Source organism: Solanum lycopersicum, chromosome 6, assembly GCF_036512215.1.
Source record: "Solanum lycopersicum chromosome 6, SLM_r2.1".
In the NCBI taxonomy this organism is placed as follows: domain Eukaryota; kingdom Viridiplantae; phylum Streptophyta; class Magnoliopsida; order Solanales; family Solanaceae; genus Solanum; species Solanum lycopersicum.
Genome location: NC_090805.1, coordinates 42,982,524 through 43,004,366, shown reverse-complemented (window position 1 = coordinate 43,004,366; position 21,843 = coordinate 42,982,524). Strand labels below are relative to the sequence as shown.

Genomic DNA, 21,843 nt, shown 5'->3' with positions numbered 1-21,843 from the left:
AATAAAATTTAATTTTTTTTCTCTCCAAAATTTTTACCTTTTTAAAATTATATTCATTCCACAATATATTCTATTTATATTTATTATAGTTTTTTATAATTTATATTCATTCCAATAAATATGTCAAATTTATCTATATAGTCATTTAAAAAATGTATTTGCATTTTTATATATTTTTTCCCTGTATAGTTATTTTATTCTTCGAAATTCTTGTATGTAATCATTTCAATATGTATTTTATTTGTATTTCTATTTATTCTAGTTTTTATTTTGAATTTTGTATAATAATATATAAAATACAAAAAATTAGTATGATGAAAAAGTGAATGAAATATAAAATTGAAAAGAAATAATTGAATATTTGGTGTACTCATTCTTAATAAAATACATAACTAGTTGACATACCTTTAGAATAAATACAAATTAAAGAAAATGTCAAATTCAGTATTAAAATTCAATATATACTTCCAAATTTATGAATACAAAAAATAATAAAACTATGAAATACAAAAATAAATACTAACTGTGGTACATTGACATAACTATCACAAAAAAAAAAAAAAACAGAATACAAAATAAATTAAATAAATGAAATACGATTCCAAATCTATGGATACAAAATACAATAAAACAATGAAATACAAAAAAATACATACTGACTAAAACAAAAATAAAATTCAATATACACTTCCAAATTTATGAATACAAAAAACATCAAAACTATGAAATATACACAATCAAACTCATATAATGTGTTACATTGACATAACTAACACAAAAAAAAAAAAATAGAACACAAAATACAATAAATATATAAAATACAAAAATCAATACTAACTATAACATAATAAAAATTCCATATATACTTCCAAACGCATTGTAACATGAATTTTTTTGAATCTTGAAAATTACTAAACAAATTAAATTAAACATGCAAGACACAGAACATGCAAAAAAAAAAAAAAACAAACTCTTCTCCAATAAATTGCTCTTCTTCAACTTCATGGTTATTAATTTGTGTTGGATTTTGCACATCGACAGATTCAGGTATTTTTTCCCGTCGTATATCTTCCTTAGATTTAGAAGCGGAACCTATATTGTTGTTTAATTCTTGAGTGAAAAAAAAATTAAATGATGAAAAATCGGAAGAATTTTGATTATTTTGTCCAATACCTCTATTAACTCTCTTGAAAACGTCCATTGAAGAGAGAATTATGTAGTCTCAAATCCTAAAAAATGTTTTAAGAACAACAACAAAATAAAAAAATTAAAAAAATACTAAAATCAGTAAGTAAATAAATAAGGAATCTGAAAAAAAAATAATACCCAAATCAATGTTAATCTTCAAATCAAATTTTGCAACGAAATTAAATGAGAATAATAGAAAATATTAATATATTGAATCGAAAATCTGTGGAATTGATTTGGAAGAATGTTAGATAGAGAAATTGAAAAGAAGAATAAGAAAAGAGAGAAAAATCTGGGGATTTGATTAGGAAGAAAATAAGAGAGAGAAATTAAAGCTTAAGAAAGAGAGAGAAAAATTAAAATGACATTAATATCTTTCCAATTACATAAATATAGAAAAATGTGTAATATATGAGAGAGAAAAAAAGTGTAAATAATGAGAGAGAAAATATTAATAATATCAGAACAATTATTTATTTTTAAAATTATGACATTTTTGACATGTTTACTAATATTATTAAAGTATGGATATTATCACTAAATAAGTTAATTTTTTTGACTAGTTAGCTAAATTTTCCTAAAATAAATTTTATATATTTACGTAAATATACTATCGAACCCCTTCATAAACAAGAAATAAGCTGGAGCATAGTGATAAATTTCCTTTTAAATTGACCCTGAATCAAAAAAGTTAAATTTTATTATGAAAATTTTGAATACGTCAATATAATATTTTTATGAATTATATGGAGAATAGAGAGTAACCTCTCTTGTGCATGGTCATGTACTTATTAGGTAACGCATTAGCTATTTGTTTACAGCTTATCTAAATTATAATTTTTTTTACATTAAAATTACATGTTTTAATAAAAAACGAATTAATAATAATTTAAGTGATTGAGGACTCAAAAGTCAAAAGTCTTGGGGCGACAAAAACTTGCGATCCATTTGACAAAAGAAAATGGAAAAAAGAGTTGCCGCACTTTCTTCTCATTTTCTCATAGCTAACAGCACTGTAAAAACACAGTGGCTAACTCATTCCTTCTTGTTTTTCACACTGTTCAGATCAAAGCAATGTTCTTCGTCTTCCAATTCCTCACCATTTTCATTATCTGTTCTTGCTTTTTAGCATGCCCAATTCTTGCAAAGGTACAATCTTTAAATCCTAACAAGTAAATAGCTTTTCAAATTTAATGGATTTACCTTTCTGGGTTTTCTTCTAAAAGGAAAAAATATTGATTAATTGAATGACATGGCACAATCAATAGATTCATAGAGTCAACTCTTAACTTTGTGTATGTGGTTGAGGCATCATAAAGTGGCTTTTTTTCTTTCTTTGGGGTTGGGCTATTACCAGGAAACTGAACAAGAGTTCTACTTCAACCCAAAAATGCTTTATTTCTGTTCTAGTTGATCTTGATTCCACATTAAAAGATGGCGTAATACATAAATATATCCTTTTAACTTGGTTAAGATAATATCTATGCGGTCCAATTTTAGGTTGTGCAATATTTTAACTCGTATAAAATTGAACCATTGATACATGCTTGCTGTGTGGCATAATACATGTACAACGCCATGTAGGACACAAAATTGTTATGTAGGATACAAGTTTTAGTTCCTAGTTATGCACATCCAAAGTTACTTGGCATAGATTATTTATTTTTCCCCAATAATGAAATATTTTAGGACCACATTCATCTGTCCTGCCTAAATAATAGTAACACTTCTCTTCTTTGTTCTTAGAATGATGCTACTGGAGATAATGTACTTTGTGGATCTTGAACTTGCTTTGGCTTATGCATTTATAGAGTTATTGGTTCCTGCATAGTGTATGACTGCAATTGTCCTGCTAACACACAATGCCGTTTTGAGCATGACAAAAATTGGGTGGAGGGTTGGACCTGTTCGGCCATAAAAATAATTCACTTTTATTCGGAATAGGTTTTCACATTATTTGAAAATGAGTGATTTAGCCATGAAAATTACTCACTTTTTCACTTTTGAAATTGTATTCAAGTACATTCAAGCATATATATTATTCCAAATGTTCTTTGAAAAAAGTATAACCAAACACAACTTTAAGTTTGTCTAAACACCAATACTAATTGCACATCTAAAACTTGCAAGAATCTTGTTTATAAATTATCTAATTGGTGCACAACTTTCTGCTGTTTGCTGCAGTATCAAGAAAATGATTCTGTCACTTTATGGGTAAACAAAGCTGCACCATATGTTAATCCACAAGAGACCTACAGTTATTATAGCCTTCCATATTGTCGTCCTGCTGCTGATGGTGATCATAAGTGGGGTGGCCTCGGCGGGGTTCTTGGAGGAAATGATCTTATTGATAGCCGAATTGATATAAAGTTTAAGAGTCTGTTCTTCAACTTTTCACTGTGTATTTCTTTATGATTTGGAACAGTTCTTTTTACTGTTATCCATTTCCTTTTAACAGGAGATGTGGAGAAAAGATCAATTTGTGAACTTAAATTGGATGCATCAAAGATAGCACGGTTTAAGTATGCAATTGACAACTCGTATTGGTTTGAATTTTTTATGGGTACAGTGTTTCATGACATCTTTATGATACTGTCAATTCTTTTCAACAGTTTCTGCTATTTAACTTGTACTAATTTCTACACTTTTCTCCTGTTTTGGGTCATGACTTGTGATTCCATCCTTCATGGCTTCAGATGATTTGCCAATATGGGGTATGTTCTTATCTAGTTTTTCTCTAAATGTTTCTAATTACCATGTACAGTTATAACTTAAGTGAAAACTCACTTGGTATAAGGGAAATTCAGGTTTCGTAGGTGAAGTGCATCCTCACAGAGTTGGACATAACACGCATGCATTGTACACACACAAGATGATTCAAATCGATTACAATAGAGACCAGGTAGGCATTTTGTTTTTAGTTCTTAATGCCTTGTGGTATATCAATGATCTGCAACTGAGTGTTGATAATCTAACTATAGTCTCACTCCATTAGATCATTCATATCAACCTGTCTCATGAGATGCCAAAACCATTGGAAGAAGGAAGGACCTTGGATATGACATATTCTATTAAATGGTTCCCGATAAATATTAGTTATGAACAACGATTCAATGTTTACCTGAATAACTACTTTTTTGAGAACGAGGTACGTACCAACCTACTATCCTACTATATTAACTACTTAATTGGAAGCTTTTAATTGGAGTATGATTATGTTTTGTCAACATTTAGAATTGATCGACACTGTTTATTGATGATATGCTAGCATATGGTACCATAGGTAATCCGTACCATGCACTTTATTTCTTGCACAATGAATTTTTATGGAAAAATTTTGTTAAAGCAACAAAACAACTGTGTCTTTACTCCCCCTCAAAAAAGCAGTTACTGCTGCTCTGTCAACTTGTGGATATAATGGGGGTTTAGACCAAAATAAGTAGCTATTGTCTGAACTGGAATTGTGTCTACTAGAGAAATCTATGTTTCCTTCTATTCTAAACATATAAGGACTTAGGCGAGATTGAGGCGTAGAAGTAGTTATTGTTAAAAGAGATATTTTTGGCCAATGTTTCTGCAAATAAAGGCCATGCACCAACTTCCTTTTGGATTTCTTCAGGGAAAAAAATAACTTTTTTAAAACTCAGTTATCTTTCTGGTTCTCATTGAAACAAAATATTAATGATAAAGATAAAAAGTTTAGGCAGTTAGTCTCCATAAAGTTCTTCATGTTCCCACCTCCTAAAACGTCTTACTCCATTTGCAGATCCATTGGTTCTCTGTATTCAATTCTATCATGATGGTAATTTTCCTCACTGGATTAGTGTCTATGATTTTAATGCGCACTCTTCGCAATGATTATGCAAAATATGCTCGTGAAAATGACGATATGGAGACTCAGGTAAAGCTTTTTCTTCCAATTAGTCAAGTATTTACATGAACCCATGTCCAATGGCATATCCTTGTAAGAGAATTACTAATTGGGGGTGTTCGGTTGGTTGAATTCTTGTATAGGAAAGGGATGTACTTGAAGAGTCTGGTTGGAAGCTTGTCCATGGTGACGTTTTCCGACCTCCACAAAATCTGGCTCTCTTTTCAGCGGTTGTTGGGACTGGTGCTCAGCTTGCAACACTTGTTCTCCTTGTCATTTTATCTGCCTACTTTGGAAAGATGTACATGAGGTACGTTTGCAACCCGTGCTGCTAATTGATTATATCGATCATTTTCTATTTGAATACTAACTACAACATGGCTTAGGAGAGGAGCAATTATTACAACCTTTGTTGTATGTTATGCTCTTACATCATTCATCTCGGGATATGTGAGTGGTGGACTGTACTCTCGTAATGCTGGTATGTGCTCCTCTCCCTGATGTCTCATTAGTTGTTTCCTTATGCATCATAGTAGGTTATCATAATCAAATTTACCTTTGTAGCAGATGGATCATTTACCAATGAAGTTTTTTTTTTCTTTGAATCTTTTCAGGTGAAAACTGGATGAAGTCGATGTTCCTTACCGCGTCACTTTTCCCCTTTTTGTGCTTTGGGATAGGGTTCATTCTAAACACCATTGCTATATTTTATGGATCCATAGCTGCTATTCCCCTTGGCACAATCGTAGTAGTTCTTGTTATTTGGGCTTTTATCTCCTTGCCCCTGTCCCTCCTTGGTACTGTTGTCGGAAGAAACTGGAGTGGTACTCCAAACAATCCATGCCGTGTTAAGAATATTCCGCGTCCTATCCCTGAGAAGAAATGGTACCTAAGACCATCTGTTATTTCTCTGGTGGGAGGTCTTCTGCCCTTTGCAAGCATTTTTATTGAGATGTATTACATCTTCGCTTCCTTCTGGACCTATATGGTAATTACTCTTTTCGGTATCTAGAAAACATATCCTGAAATACTTCTTACACTCTGTTTGTTCCTACCATCTTTTTAGCAATAGTTTCATCTACTTTTATTTCTGCAGTGTAGCTATATTTTGGCTGAAAGGGCTTTTCAATTTGTAATTTCACTAACCACGTTTGAGAATATTCTTGACAGCTGCACTACTATGTGTATGGATTCTTGCTCCTTGTGTTCATTGTTCTGATCATTGTCACTATTTGTGTGACAATTGTGGGAACATACTATTTGCTGAACGCGGAGAACTATAATTGGCAATGGACTTCATTCTTTTCGGCTGCCTCCACTGCTCTATATGTCTACCTATATGCTATATATTACTATCATTCAAAGACTAAAATGTCTGGTCTCCTCCAGACCAGCTTTTATTTTGGCTACACTCTTATGTTCTGCCTTGGTGTCGGTATCCTATGTGGTAAGCTCTCTTAGTAATCTCATTTGCACTGTGCTAGATCTGTATACTGAGATTATACATCCATCTATAAATATTCTTTTCCCTGTCATTAACTCGATCCAATGTCGTTTCTTGGATACTCCAGGTGCTGTAGGGTATCTTGGCTCTAATTTGTTCATCAGGAGGATTTTTGGAAACATCAAATGTGATTAAGTGCATGACAATGCACAAGACAGGTTGCTCTTTATAGCGTTCTACTCATCTGTTGAGCGCGAAGACTACGTATGTTCATGCTTGCCTTCACTGATCACAAACTGTGAATGAAACATTAGATGGAGTTTCATTTTACCTAGACAAGAACTAGCATTGTACAATCTCTGGATACATTGGCAATCAGATTTCATGAAGCTATATGTTATATATGGCTGCTGACTTTAAAGACCCTTTGTAGATTCTTTTTACATTTGTGTATTTTATATGATCTGTATAAATTCCTTTATTATCTTTTACTCACGCGTATCATCTCTATTATTTATTTAGTTTAATTAGAACATGTCACCTCTACAATTCACGGATCAAATACTATTATAAAGTAGAAAATTAACTCCGTGGCAACAAGATACAAGTAGTCAACTATTCGTACTAAAATTTATGTTAATCTTATTATTAATCGAAATATATTTTTGAGTCTCCAACTAACGCCATAATGGAAAGAAAAAAAAAATAAAGTTAGATATTTACTACTTGTCGTTTATTGAAAAGAGCAATTTATAGATAAACCCAATCGATGGAACTAACTCAATTTCAATTCAATCTGTGGTGTCAAACTTGGCTGTCCCCATGGCCAACGGAGTCGCCATCTCCGACGCCGAGACCCCGTTTCTCGGTAACGTCGTTGAAGGCTCCGTTGACTATAAGGGTCGTCCCGTGACCCGATCCAAATCCGGTGGATGGAGATCCGCATCTTTCATCATAGGTAATACTTGTCTATGATTTTGGAATATTACTAATTTTAGCATTTATGTTGTTTCCAAAAGTGGTTATCTTTCTGCTTCAATGTTTAAAAAACTGTGTCATCCTGAAAATATGATTTTTGTTTCAATTTATTCAAAATTTTCTGCAGTTTTAGCTACTGGGTTGTCTCATTATTGATCTTTCAAATCTTTAAGCACTTCAAGCTGCTTGTTTTTAACAACTGATTTTTGCCAGCTACTGCATGGATTTTCAATCTTTCTGCAAAAAGTTTGCATCTGGGTCGTCTTAAAAATTGCCCCCAGCTAATTGGGAATTGAAGCGTTATTATTGTTGTGATAATAGTTGTCGCTGATTTGCAAATTTTATCTCCAATTTTAGCAGCTGGCTTGTATAAAAAAAATGTTCTTATCTCAAATTAGCTTATTTTGAAACTTGATTATCTTCTTCCGTCTTATAGGTGTGGAGGTTGCAGAGAGATTTGCATATTATGGGATAGCTTCAAACCTAATAAGCTACCTAACGGGGCCACTAGGCCAGTCAGTTGCATCGGCAGCGGAGAATGTAAATATTTGGAGTGGAACGGCATCGCTTCTTCCACTTTTGGGTGCATTTATTGCTGACTCATATCTGGGTCGGTATCGGACTATTATTATCTCCTCTGTGCTCTACATCCTGGTTAGTACCCAGTTCAGGCTTTTGTTTTGACATGCTTTTACTTTGTTTATCCCATTAATGGTACAATAGGTTGTGGTAGTGCTTTGATAATAGGCTTTAATCTTCTTTGCCGAGGCGGATCACAATTTTAAGTCCACAGTTGTGGAGTACTGGACCCATTCCCATCTTGTGACAAGTAGTGCACGCAAAGGACATGTACATAGGTGAGGCGGAAGTAGTGGGTTTGCTAACACAGGCTGTGCATGTAATAAATATGCCTATGCCTCTTTGGACTTGGTTGAAATAAAAAATTGAGTTAACAGCAACCATATACTGTCCTGCAGGTGTAATGTGGTCTCTATTTGAAAGCGTCGGGTCTTCTACTGTTGCAGCCTGTAGCTTAAGCCTTACCTCCCATTGTTATATATCTAGACATTACATGAAAGTAAGTATTATCTACTGTGAAGATGAAGAAATTGGGAAGTACATAGCATAATACACAAGTAGCATAAAGTGTGAACTTCATGCGATCAAGGTAGTGGCGTAGTGATCAATGAGGTAGATGCACGAATCACAGCTTAGACAAAAAAAAACTAGGCTATTTTTTCCCATCTTCTTAAGCCTTGGTGGACAGAGTGCCCAGTACCTGCGATGGTGGGAGGTTGCAGTATCCGGTAGAATTGTTGAGGTGTGCACAAGCTAACTCAGACGCTTCAATTATCAAATAAGAAAACAGTGCGGACATCATGCTATTATGGGTTTTATTTATCCCTCTTGTCTTGATAGAAAAAAGAATGGGCCATTATTATACCTGTTTTTTTGATAAGGTATCATTACTGTAATACCTTATCAAAAGTTTGACCTACAAATGTGAAATGGACCTACAAAAGTTTGACTGGAACTATTAAAAGCTTCAAATAGTAGCATTTTTGAGTAGAAGGTACTCTGACACTTAAAATTTGATATTCTAAAGTTGGCTCTCTAGAACCAGCATATCTGTTAGTGTGAACAGACACTTGGACATGGATTGTAATGTAAGGATTAATAATGTTGGGATTCTAATTAAGTATTAATAATTTAGATTGTACTGACGGTGCTAATTCTGAAGAAAAATAAAAAATAATGTAGCTTGTAATGCAGTTATTACTATATTGGTATTATTTCTTATACAATGTAGAGTTTAAAATGTATCTCTTTATATTTTTAAAAGGATTGTTTAAATATAAGGGTTACTTTGGTCATTTTAGTTATTAATCCTGATATTTCCCTGTATCCTATTCCACATAAAATAATATATCAATTCATGCATAACTTGTGCATTATTATTAATGTTGGCAACAAAAATGACAAGCAAACAGAGTGTATAAGTAATGCTGAATATTACCCAACTAGACAAATTGTAACCAAATATTTTATTGCTTATAATGAATTTTCTGCGGATATTTTCACCCGTTTACTTGAAACCAAATGAGCACTTAAAAGTATGGCTCCATGTATACTTTCCTAGTACCAAATAGTCTCTCTTCACCATAGCGAGAATGATAAAAACCAAAGTCTCTGTTCTATCGCTTGATTTGTTTGGGAATAAGAAAATTGTCTAGGTGAAATTTTCTAACGAGAAGGGCATAACGATGGCATGATTTATGAACAAGTATGTCTTTGGGTAAAGTACTGTCTTCTTTCTGCTTTAGCGAAGAAACAATTAGCTAGTAAGACATTCTTTGTTTGTTGAACTGCAGGGACTTGGCTTCTTGACGCTTTCAACTGTCATCCCTTACAGTCATTCTGACTGCCAAGATACTGCAACATGTTCTCCTCCCACGTTCCAAATGATTTTCTTCTTCTTTTCTTTGTATCTAGTAGCTATTGGACAGGGAGGACACAAGCCTTGCGTTCAAGCTTTTGGAGCAGACCAATTTGATGCTCAAGACCCACAGGAAAGTAAAGCTAAAAGCTCATTCTTCAATTGGTGGTATTTTGGAATGTGTGGTGGGTTGTTCATGACTCTTTATATATTGAACTACGTTCAAGATAATCTTAGCTGGGGTCTGGGATTTGGAATTCCCTGTATTGTCATGGGTCTCGCACTTGTTGTTTTCTTGCTTGGTAGCTTCACTTATCGGTTTCACCAAAGCAGTGATGAAAAGAACCCATTTATTAGAATTGGTAATGTGTTCATTAATGCAGTTAGGAATTGGCAAACAACCACCTCATCAGTGGAACAAGAAGTTCAGGGTATCCTGCCTCATGAAGGTTCTGAACAATTCAAGTGAGTGTATTTTGCTGTTTTTTTTAAAAAATAATAAGTGAGGGAATTGTTTGATTTTTTCTGCTTCTTCTGATAATTTAAAGGAAAAAAACTACAGTTCTGCAATAGGTTACGATAACAGAAGTGCTTCTGGAATGGGCTCTACTGGGTTTGATTTGTTAAGAGTTAAAAGGATATATGAACTGGCTTTTAAGAGTTAATGACTGCATAATATTCAGCCTGTTATTAAATGTAGAAGCCCAAGCATGTGGGGACACTTCGATTTATTATTTATGGTATAGTATTAGCCGTTTAAATAAAATATTTCTGTATAAGGCATTCTCCTCTCTATCTTCACGAAAGGGTTTGGTTGCGTACAACCCCCCTACCCCCCCTAGACCCCACTTGTTGTAGTTCACTGGGTATGCTGCTTTTGTATAAAAAGTTGTTCTTTAATCAATTGTATTACAAGACATCTCATTTTATTGGTATATATTATTATTGAACACAGGTTCCTCAACAAAGCGTTGCTTGCACCCAATGGTTCCAAGGAAAATGGAAAAATTTGCAGTATTAGCGAGGTCGAGGAGGCTAAGGCTATTCTTAGGTTGATTCCAATATGGACAACATGTTTGGTATATGCTATTGTTTTCTCACAGTCATCTACTTTATTCACCAAGCAAGGTGCAACTATGGACAGATCTCTTGGTTCAAATTTTGAAGTACCAGCCGCCTCATTACAATCTTTCATTAGCCTCTCTGTTGTCATTTTTATTCCTATATATGACTGTATTTTGGTTCCCGTTGCAAGAGCTATAACTGGGAAACCATCAGGCATAACAATGCTCCAAAGAATTGGAACTGGCATTTTCTTGTCTATACTTTCAATGGTGGTTGCAGCTATAATCGAGAAGAAACGTCTCCAAACTGCTTTAGAACACAGTCTGGTCGACATGCCAAAGGCAACAGTTCCCATGAGCATTTGCTGGTTAATACCTCAGTATATACTATTTGGTATTTCCGATGTATTCACCATGGTTGGTCTGCAGGAGTTCTTCTACGATCAGGTGCCAGTCGAGTTGAAAAGTATAGGTCTCTCTCTCTACCTCAGCATTTTTGGCATAGGGAGCTTCTTGAGCAGTTTCCTTATCTCTGTTACTGAGAGCATCACTGGGAAAGATGGTCAGACCAGTTGGTTTTCTGACAACTTGAATCGGGCACATCTGGATTACTTTTATTGGGTTCTTGCTGTACTTAGTACTATCGCATTCACAGCGTACTTGTATTTTTCAAGATCTTATATATACAATAAGCCAAGTTCTCTCTAAGATGTATGGTGTACTTGGTGTAAGATACCCTTAGCATGGAGAAGTCGATGCTGTAACAGTGTAATGGTCTTGCCTGTTCTATAGCGTAGTTATATTCTTGTCAAGGAACTCCTTGTGCTGGTAGAAGAAATAGGTATGAATGAACTGCAGGCTGATAGAATTACGCAGTTGTTTGTTGATCATATAAGTGTAAAACTAAGTGTGTACAGATGTTTTATATCATGTGATTGTAATTTCAGATTACTGTCATCTTTAAATAATTTGGCGCTTGAAACATCATTTCAACAAGAGTAATGTTGATTGAATTAGTTATACACCCAAGTGCACCTTAAACCCAACTTTGAAACTACTCTTTCTAGTTTAATCCGTTACCAAGACATTACCCTAAAACATGTCAAATTAATTGCAAGGCCAACACTAACAGAGAAACCCATCTGTTATTCAAAGCTAAGTGCCCTCATGCTACCCATAAGCTTAAGTGGTTTCTTAGCTTTTCCTTGCAAGAATTCCTCGTGCACCTTGAAACTGTAGCATTCGCAATCGACTTCCTCAACTGTGTTTGATAGAAAGACAGGCGCAACACCTCTGACCAATAGAGTGTTTGGTGCACATATATCCCCTAAATGGTATGGTTTCTAGAGTGAGTCAAATCTGTACAGCCGTGGAGCAACATCCACGTCTGAATCTGATCTAATTGCTCAACAAGACTCTATGGTCGCACAAGAACCACATACATGATTCTCTCAGTGGTATCAGTCATCCAAACAAGTTTTTTTTTTCATTGTACTTAAAAGTGTGAGTGAAGACAGAAAAGGCTTGTTTTTGTTTATTTTCTTTTTCTTCAATTCTTTTGGAACTATGGTTTTAGGAGAGAACAGTGTATGACGATTTTCACCAGCCATGAGTTCTCCTATGACACAAGGGCTCTTGGGTGGGGTGAGCCATTCCATCAAATCCTTTGAGAAGGAACCCATTCTCGTGGTTGATGGTCGGCATGGCAAGCCACAGAAATACCATTCGATTCGTTGGAACTCTAAAAAAAAAACAAGAAAGGTTCCTTCATTGGGGTAACAATGGGGCAACTTATGGGAAGTTACAATCCCTACCATAGAATAATGTACCTACACGTCTTCATCGAGAACCAAAGATGAAGGTGCAAAGGCTGACTGCAGAGAAACAAAGGTGGCTATGGAACGAAGATTGAGATCCAGACAAAGAGGGGAAGTTTTATTAATCTCAATATGACCTTCCTAATCAGAAGGTTATTCTTTTTAGCATCAAACTTCACATTCTTTTCTTCTACTTTCTTTTAATATGGAATAACAGAACAGTTTCAACAATGCCACCATCATCTTATGTTGCAAGTTCAAAAAAGGATTTAAGGTTGTAAGGTGCAATGATGTCTGGAGTTCCATTCCACAGTACTTCAGCATATTGTTTGTAGGCCAGTTCAGACGGATGAAAAGAGTCGAAAAACAAGTTATCTTTCACGTTTTTACATAACTTGTACTTTTTGACTTGTCTCTTGCCTCCACAACTATAAATCCCTCGTAATGGACCAGCCCCACAACAAGCCGTCTTTGATGTCTTAAAACCTAAACAAAGCAAAATTGTAAGTAAATTAAGACTATAAACAGACTATTCCATATTACTATAAAGAAACAACCTATATTACTACCCATTGCCATATCAGCTATGTTAACATAAATCAAGAATGCTCGAACATAAAGAGACTAGAAGTTGATTTTGATGAGATACAACATACCATATTTTGTTGGATTATCAATGCTATCTGAAGATACTTTGAACAAGTCGAATAATGTGTATTTAAATCCAGGCAATTGCTTCTCTAGTTGTTTGAGCATTCCTGGAAGAGCCCAATTGTGCATTTTCACCAAGCTTGTGATCTTCTCTATGGAATTGCCATTAAGAGCAATAGTATTAGGGAGACGACCTATTGGAACCATATTAAGCATGACAAATTTTCTCCCTCCTTCCTTGTAAATATCCTGTCGCATTAGTTTAATGAAGCACGAAGAATTAGTATAGCTACTCTCTACACTAAACTCAACATAGAACATGAAATAAAAAACATTCAAATTCAACAAACAAAAAAAAATTGTCTCCCCTGGTGGACACCCCAAGCTGATGGTGTCTGGATGATCATTTTGTAAGTTTGGGTGCTCAACTGACACAATGAAGACAAGTTGAGATGTCTACATGTGCATACTCCTTCCAAAATGGACGAAAAAAATGACAACACTCCTAAGCTTGTCAGATATTATACGAGTCTAAAATAAACACTGCTCAATTTGTATTAAACTCAAAATGCGCGCATGAATCTCCAAACATCATTTATTGAAGCAAATACTCAAAAGTCTTAAATAGATAAAAGTGGTAAAACTAAATCCAAAGAAATTTAAAAAGTTTAGGTTGAATCAATAAGTTCATTACCTTCAGAACGGATGTCAAATTGCCCACAATCATCTTTAGATATTCTCTTTCAGGATATGAAGAATTTGTTGACAAAGGAGCCAAGTAATCGTTACCACCAGCACTAAAAATATATACAGCATTCGAGATGATCTGCTTGGACTCAGTTTTCCCCACCTTCTTCTTCGACAGTTTTACGACTTTTTTGAAATATCTCAACTGTGTTTGAAGATCTATAACCTGTCAAATGGAATCAATACTTCAGAGCTACATAATACAATCTTCCTATCAAACTAGTTACTCCCCGTTTCAATTTTGTTTCTCCTACTTTCCTTTTTGGTTGATTTTTAAAAAAGAATTTTCTTTCATTTTTAACAATTCTTAAGATTACAAGATCCAAAAGTATTCATTACTTTGTTAAATTCAGACAAATAGAATGAAATGGAGAGAGTATATGAAACCAATTATATCAAAGACTACCACCCTATATTGATTTAACAATGGAATTCAATTTGAATTGCATCAAACTAATTCAAACACTTACAAAACCTCGATGAGTTTCGACCAAACAACCAGCACCGCCTGATGCAAAGTTTACCCCATGAACAAAATGTTGCTTGCCAATTTCAAAATACGAAGGAATCAATGGCAAATTAGCATATTCAGCTGCAAATACAACAAAAAAAATCAAGTCTCATACCTCTGTAGCAAAATAATTCTTGAAGGCCCATCACAATCAAAGATGACTACGAAATCTATCTAGTAAGTTAATTTCCCTTCTTTGTTTCTACACATTTTTCAGATAAATTAGCAAAGGCCATAAAATTTACCGACAAAATCAGGAATGAGACGTCCATCGGAGAATCTACCGGTAGGATACTTGAAGAATGATTCTCCATATGGCCGCCAATTTGCTTGGTACTCAGTAGTGGTGTTGATGTAGTTATTATTTCCAGGATCGAACAATGAATCACCGAACACGAAAAGGCCAGCTTGAGGTTTTCCATGGCTGCTAATGCACAGAATTGGGTGAACAAAACATACCACCAAAATACAGAGGTACAAGTGAAACAAGCTTGAGCTCAAAGCCATTGCAGTAGTTGAAGAAAAAACAATTATATATACTACTCCGTCTGTCTTTTTTCTCTAACTAGTTTTCCATTAATTATATTTTAAAAATTACATACATATTTAGTTTTGAAAATAAAAATAGCAAAAATTTGCAATTAACATTATTTTTGAAGAATTAAAATAAATAATTATTGATTAAACTATATAAAATATGATATATATATATATATATATATATATATATATATATAGGCTAGAAAAAGTAATAGTAAATATATCCGACTATTTAAGTGAAGATCGTAGTAGCTAAAATAGTTTTTATCAAAATGAAAGAAAATTTTCCTTTTAAAAGTTAGATACTATATTTATATATGATGCATATACTCCTAATTCTTTTGTAAAATAAATTAGTAAGTTCCAATATGAAAGATACATATAAAGAAACATTACAAAATACAAAAAAAAGTTACAATATAATTTTTTCAATACCAATCACATGATCACATGATGCCATGAAGGCATACTACAAGATATCATTTACACAAATAACATAGCATTTTATCTATAGTCGCAAGCAATTATAATTACAGTACATTATAAATATAATCAATTAATAAAAATTCTAAAATCAGTATTCCAAAGAAATCAACTTCCTCCTTTTCATAGCTCATGAATTTCTGCTAGCACTCCTTACGGATTAAGTAATCTTTATATATCATTCAATGAATGTTGAGTGTTGCATGTAAATTGATATGACAATTATTTAATTCCAACATTTATCAACTCTACATGTTTCTTCATTCCCATTTTCTTTAGTTCATGCAAAAGAAAAAATTTAAGGGAAAAGAAAGAAACTTAGAAGGGATGTTAGATGTTTAACTAAAGAAACAAAACTTGAAGGAAATGAAAATCACTGTTCTTTCAAATTTCTTTTGACATAATACTAATTAACTTACACTTAAATATTTAATGAACTATTCAAGTTCTACAGATGTTTATTAATAAAGATTGGTTACTAAATTAAAAGTGTTAGAATTTAATGAGACAAATTAAGAAAATCAGAAGACAAATTATAGGAATTGTAAGAGTTTGGTAAAGTAATACATGATGTGTTAATTTAAAGCAATTAATTATGTACGACTCTGGACATTAAACAATCACTTTTCCACTTCCAAATCCCGTTCAATTTATGTAACTGAAAAATTAATTAATTGAATTTTATTTAACTTATAGTTAAGGTATGCAAAATAAGATTTTTATCATAATTATTATTAATAATAATAATTCAATTGTGAGAGGTTAATACATATTAAATATTGTAATTATAGGTTACATAAAAATTCGATTATGAATACAAATATATATTAGAAAAAACTTATTGAGAATTCTAATATTTGACTAATTGAATATTTTATAACATTTTAACTTACAGTAGGGATAAAATGGTAATCAATTTTACAGCTAAAAGCTTTTTTCACTTTTAATAATAATAATAATAACAACAACAACAACAATAATAATAATAATAGGAATTAATCTAAGAAAATTCAAAAGTTATTATTATTTAATTAAACTAATCATAACATTTTAATTTATAAGAGGGTAAAATCGTAATTCAACTTTTGACTTAAGTTCTTCCCACTTATAATAATATATGATAACGAAAAACAGTTTAACTATATATAATTTATCAAAAATTAAGCATTTTAAAAGAAATTTTAAATTTGTGAGACGTTAAGTGATAGAATATTAATCAAGATAGATAAATTAATAAAATAAAAATGTCGGCTCCTCGAGCGGATCGATTGGAATAACTAAATATAATTTTTTATTGTGAAAATAATTGAGTCCATTTATAGTTAAAAAAATGTTTATGGAAGATGTGATTTCTTAAAATATATAAAAGTCTTTCTACATTTTTCAATTCAAAGATTCCACGGCGTTATTTCAGCAGCCAAATAAGAAAGAGAGAAGATCGAGACAAAATCCCTTCACAAGTTGACAAAATGAATAATAATTTAAAAAAAAGTCGTATTCATTCCACTATATATTTCTCAATATTACACAGATGTTAATAAATTCCCTTTTAATGCTTTTAATAATGTGCATAATATTTGGAAGAATTACATCACAATTTCTTAAAAATTATTTTTTCGTCTTTTTTTTAATTATCACATGATATTTTTCAAAAATTAATTTGACTCATTTTTAAAATTGTATTAAATTAATTTTGATATTTGAAATTAAAAATTTAAATATTTAAAAACTATATAAAAACTACAATAAATTATAACTATCTGTGTATCATTATGATGTTACTCAAAATTCTTTAAAAAAAAAGTCATAACAACTAAAAGAGGACAGAGTGAGTATCATTTAAAAAGAATTATCTTTTCTCATATATATATCTCCCATATCATGCCGCCAAAAAATATATTCAAGAACAATAAAATTTTTGAAATTATTGTGATTAAAAAAACTTTCAAAAATAGAATATAATTAACCTAAATATTTGAAATTTCTGTACTTCTCCAATGTTCCCCCCCTTTTTTTTTTGACATGGCCCGTTACTTCTTTATTTGTGCTGTAGTGTAGTGATATTTCTGTCAAAGAATGCTCTGGGCCGGTTGATTTTTCAAATAATCATTCTAACTACTAATTATTTTTTAAAATAGTTATTTTTATCGCATTGAAAAAATTAAAATAAAAAGGAAGTGATATTATGATATAATAAGGTAAAAATTCAATCCTAAAAACCAGATATTGCTTGTTGGACCTTTGTAATTCGTCAAGTGAATATAATTATTAGTTTAAATAAATCATTAGCTAATTATCAGACACTAAAGTTTCTTGAGCTATTTTTTAAAAAGTACAATTAGATAACAGAAAACCCAATTTGTATTAATTTCGGAAAATTAATATTTAGTAACTTACCATATCCAACAATATTTAAAAACTTACAAAGATGGGATGTTTTGTAAATCTCAATGACTTTCTTCCCAAATCAAAGAATATTTATATGACTGATACATTCCATGATTTTATCTATTTCTCGACTTCGTTCAATCATGACGACTTAGTTATGAAGTCATCTCATCAAATCGAAGTATCATCTACAAGAACAGAGAAAAATTACTAGAGATGAAGCTCCTTAACATCATATTTCACATTGTTGTTTTTTCTTCATATATAGTAGGAATTGTAAGCTGCTAGGACATCTGGAGTTCGAACTTTCAAAAAAGGATTTTAGGTTGTGCGGTGCTACGACATCTGTAGTTCCATTCCACAGTAATGCAGCGAATTGTTGGTAGGCCAGTTCAGTGGGATGAACAGCGTCGAAAAACAAGTAATCTTTCACATTCTTACATAACTCATACTCTTTTACCTGCCTCTTCTCTCCACAACTAAGAATCCCTCGAAACGGACCAGTTCCACAACAAGCCGTCTCTGATATCTTAAAACCTAAACAAAACAGGACAAAATCATCGGTGCATAATATATATTATATATAATCAAACATTGATTTTGGGTTTGAAGAGATAGAACACACCATATTTAGTTGGATTATCAATGCTATCTCCAAATACTTTGAAGAAGTTGAATATTGTGTACTTAAATCCATGCAATTGCTTCTCTAGTTTTTTGAACATTTGTGGGAGAGCTGAATTAAACATTTTGGTCATGTTTGTGATCTCCTCCATGCAACTTCCATTTGTAACTCCCATTTGAAAGTTGAAAGCCTTAATAGTAGGAATACAACCTATGGGTCCCACATTAAGCATCACAAACTTTCTCCCTCCTTCCTTATAAATTCCCTGTTGCATTCATAACCCTAACTTGTTCATTTGATAAAAGCTACTAGTAAGTAAATCAAATCGAAAGAAATAGAAAAGAACAATATTTAGAATACCTTTAAAACAGAAGTCAAGTTGCCCATAATCATCTGTACATATTCTGTATCGGAATGTGGAAAAGATGAATTTGCAAATAGAGCGGAGAATATATCATTGCTACCAGTGCTAAAAATATATACAGCATTGGAGAGGATCTGTTTTGACTCTGTTTCACCCACTTCGTTCCTCAACAATTGTGTCACGTTTTGGAATAATTTCAACTGAGTTTTAAGATCTATAACCTGTCAAATAACCAACATAAATTTAGGTCTTAGGCCTAACTCACACCTCAAGCCTTATAACGATTCCTCCCATCTCATGGAACTTTTGTCATTCTTTAACATAAGAGAATAAGTCAAAGGAAATATTGTTACTTACAGCGCCACGAGCGGTTTCAGCCAAACAACCAGAACCACCTGATGCAAAGTTCACTCCATGTACCAAATGCTTGTTCCGAATTTCAAAATACGGCGGAATAAATGGCAAATTAGCATATTCAGCTGCAAAATACAACTAACTATAATTATAACGCAAAAAGTTGATGAAATAAATATACATTTCAAAAGAATTGACCAAAACGCGAACGAATTTACCTATAAAATCAGGAATGAGGCGTCCATTGGAGTTCCTGCCAGTCGGGTACTTGAAGAATGATTCTCCATAAGGGAAATAATTTGCTTGGAAGCTAGCAGTGGTGTTGATATAGTTATTATTTCCAGCATCGAAAAGTGAATCACCGAACACGAAAAGGGCAGCTTGATGAGATCTCTTATGGCACACAATTGGGGTGGTAAAATGTGCTACCAAAAAAAAGATGCACAAGCTTGAGATCAAAGCCATTAGAGAGTATTATAAGTTTGGTTTATTTTTGCATAGAATTGGAATTATATATATAGTACTACTCCTGATGTGCAGAATGATTTTTTTTAAAAAAAAACACGTGTCTGCATCGACTATCGGCTCGACGTGAAAAAGTGTTGGCTGCCTGGCTATTAATTTTGGGTATTTAACAAGTTAAAACGTGAGAAATATTTGTATAGTAGTTTTTTGAAATATATTATCTTATCAAAATCTGTTATTTTTTCCACTAATTCAAGTTGGGACCAACCAAAAAAATACTAATATGTTTGTTCATCAATTATTGTTGTGAACTAAGCTCTTTCTTTAAGGTAGAAAGTACAATTATATACTTCGTTATTTTTACTTGTACATTATTAATTTGGGACACTCCTTTAATGCATAATACATAGAATTATAATTTTACTATATTATTCTTTTAATATAATAAATTTAATGTTTTAAAAAAAATTCATATATTGAGAAATGACTATAGTTAAAATAAGGATACATTATGAACAAAGTTCTAAATTATATCTTGATTTTTTAAATCGGACAATCAAAAAATGAATATCTATTTTTAGTATAGTGGATAAGTAAACATGAACGGAGGCAGTAGTTTGGATTCATATTGAAATTTCGTTATTTCTATTATATCTCTTGTGATTTGGCTTGATTCTGAATCATTTCTTTATACCATATTATAACATGTTTGCTACTACAAGTTCTTGTAGTTAGTATAAAATGTCTACAAGTTCTTGTAGTTAGTATAAAATGTCAATGAGAAATGGTCACTTGAATTAATGACTAACGGGCATGATTCATTTCTTTATACCATGACATTGTTATTAAATTAATTAAAGCGTACCTTACTAACTGTCTTTTCATAAAATAGGTATTATTACTTCAATTATTGTTCTTAAAGAATAAGTTAAGAGTTGTATATTATTACAAACTAGTTGGGAAATGTTCCATGCCAGCACTGGCCGAATAATTTATTTGTGGTTGCTTTACATGGACAAAAAGAGGGCTCTAATTCCAAATATATTTCACATTCATCAGATTTTTTTATAACCATCATTAAACTTTCATAGTGATTTAAATAATTAGCAATTTTAGATTTCTTATTCTCAAACCTCCAACCTTCTTGTGAATCATTACTTTTTGTCATTTAATAATTGCCTTTCCAGTTTCCACATGAGGTCACTTTTTATGCTATTCAAATTTTCCTCAACATAACCATGCAAATTTAATGTGTTTTTTTTCTTTTCAAAATTCATGTGTTTTATGATATCTAATATGTCTCTTGCATCAAACTAAACCTGACAATATATGAATTATCAGAGAAAGTTTTCAGCTAAAACTTTATATTTGTGCATTATTGTACACGACAGGGAAAAATAACAATACTTGTACTCAAAAAGTCATCACTGCCATCTCCATTAGGATTCAAAAACTAATAAAATAAATAATGAAGAGAATGTGATTGTACTCCGGAAGATGTGTGATTAACTTTTAGAATAAGATACCTGTCAAAATAGTTCTTAAATCTCCACGAACATCATTCATTTGTCAAGTGCATCATGGAAGATTCTACTTTAAATAACTTTTACGTGGGTTGCACGCTTGTCGGGCGAGCTCACTTTTTTAAATTAAATTATAAATGATAATTTAGAAATATTATCATCAATATCGATAAAATAATATTAGATGATGCTAATGTTACTACGTATTAATTAAATTCACAAATAAAATTATCTTTAAAATATTTATTAAGTTTCTTTTTTCGTTAAAAGTATAAATATCTAATAGAATTTATTAACTAATTGTTTTGAGTTTGGACTCTCTTTAATTTTAAATTTTATTATTATATTATATTATTTTATTAATTTTATTGGCCCGCGGCTGTTCATATCTAT

At 32.1% G+C, this 21,843-nt stretch overlaps 4 protein-coding genes across 6 annotated transcripts; 2 read left to right on the top strand and 2 right to left on the bottom strand.

The window, feature by feature from the left end:
- The first annotated feature begins 2,089 nt into the window (after positions 1-2,089).
- LOC101256683 (transmembrane 9 superfamily member 1-like) lies at positions 2,090-6,987 on the top strand. The gene is made up of 12 exons (XM_004241796.5): positions 2,090-2,337; positions 3,373-3,565; positions 3,647-3,751; positions 3,885-3,902; positions 3,996-4,090; positions 4,184-4,336; positions 4,955-5,089; positions 5,203-5,369; positions 5,446-5,540; positions 5,674-6,047; positions 6,230-6,506; positions 6,631-6,987. The coding sequence occupies exons 1-12, from the start codon at positions 2,263-2,265 to the stop codon at positions 6,696-6,698; spliced, it is 1,755 nt and encodes a 584-aa protein (XP_004241844.2). The 5' UTR covers positions 2,090-2,262; the 3' UTR covers positions 6,699-6,987.
- Positions 6,988-7,136: 149 nt separating this feature from the next.
- Positions 7,137-11,950, top strand: LOC101256981 (protein NRT1/ PTR FAMILY 5.10). 3 transcript variants are annotated; one of them, XM_069299304.1, is made up of 6 exons: positions 7,272-7,461; positions 7,918-8,135; positions 8,229-8,338; positions 8,459-8,559; positions 9,854-10,383; positions 10,874-11,950. In XM_069299304.1, the coding sequence occupies exons 3-6, from the start codon at positions 8,329-8,331 to the stop codon at positions 11,688-11,690; spliced, it is 1,458 nt and encodes a 485-aa protein (XP_069155405.1). In that variant the 5' UTR covers positions 7,272-7,461; positions 7,918-8,135; positions 8,229-8,328; the 3' UTR covers positions 11,691-11,950. The 3 variants fall into 3 exon arrangements, with proteins under 3 accessions (XP_004241845.2, XP_069155405.1, XP_019069910.2); XM_004241797.5 differs by lacking the exons at positions 8,229-8,338; positions 8,459-8,559 and having other exon boundaries at positions 7,137-7,461; XM_019214365.3 differs by lacking the exons at positions 7,272-7,461; positions 7,918-8,135 and having other exon boundaries at positions 8,222-8,338.
- Positions 11,951-12,896: 946 nt separating this feature from the next.
- LOC101257273 (GDSL lipase) lies at positions 12,897-15,291 on the bottom strand. The gene is made up of 5 exons (XM_004241798.5): positions 14,954-15,291; positions 14,668-14,789; positions 14,145-14,363; positions 13,456-13,699; positions 12,897-13,285 (listed from the first exon to the last, which is right to left on the bottom strand). The coding sequence occupies exons 1-5, from the start codon at positions 15,213-15,215 to the stop codon at positions 13,044-13,046; spliced, it is 1,089 nt and encodes a 362-aa protein (XP_004241846.2). The 5' UTR covers positions 15,216-15,291; the 3' UTR covers positions 12,897-13,043.
- A 2,783-nt stretch (positions 15,292-18,074) lies between these two features.
- On the bottom strand, positions 18,075-19,986 carry LOC101255802 (GDSL lipase-like). Its single transcript, XM_004242194.5, has 5 exons — positions 19,681-19,986; positions 19,466-19,587; positions 19,105-19,329; positions 18,745-19,009; positions 18,075-18,656 (listed from the first exon to the last, which is right to left on the bottom strand). The coding sequence occupies exons 1-5, from the start codon at positions 19,925-19,927 to the stop codon at positions 18,352-18,354; spliced, it is 1,164 nt and encodes a 387-aa protein (XP_004242242.2). The 5' UTR covers positions 19,928-19,986; the 3' UTR covers positions 18,075-18,351.
- Between the last annotated feature and the right edge of the window lie 1,857 nt (positions 19,987-21,843).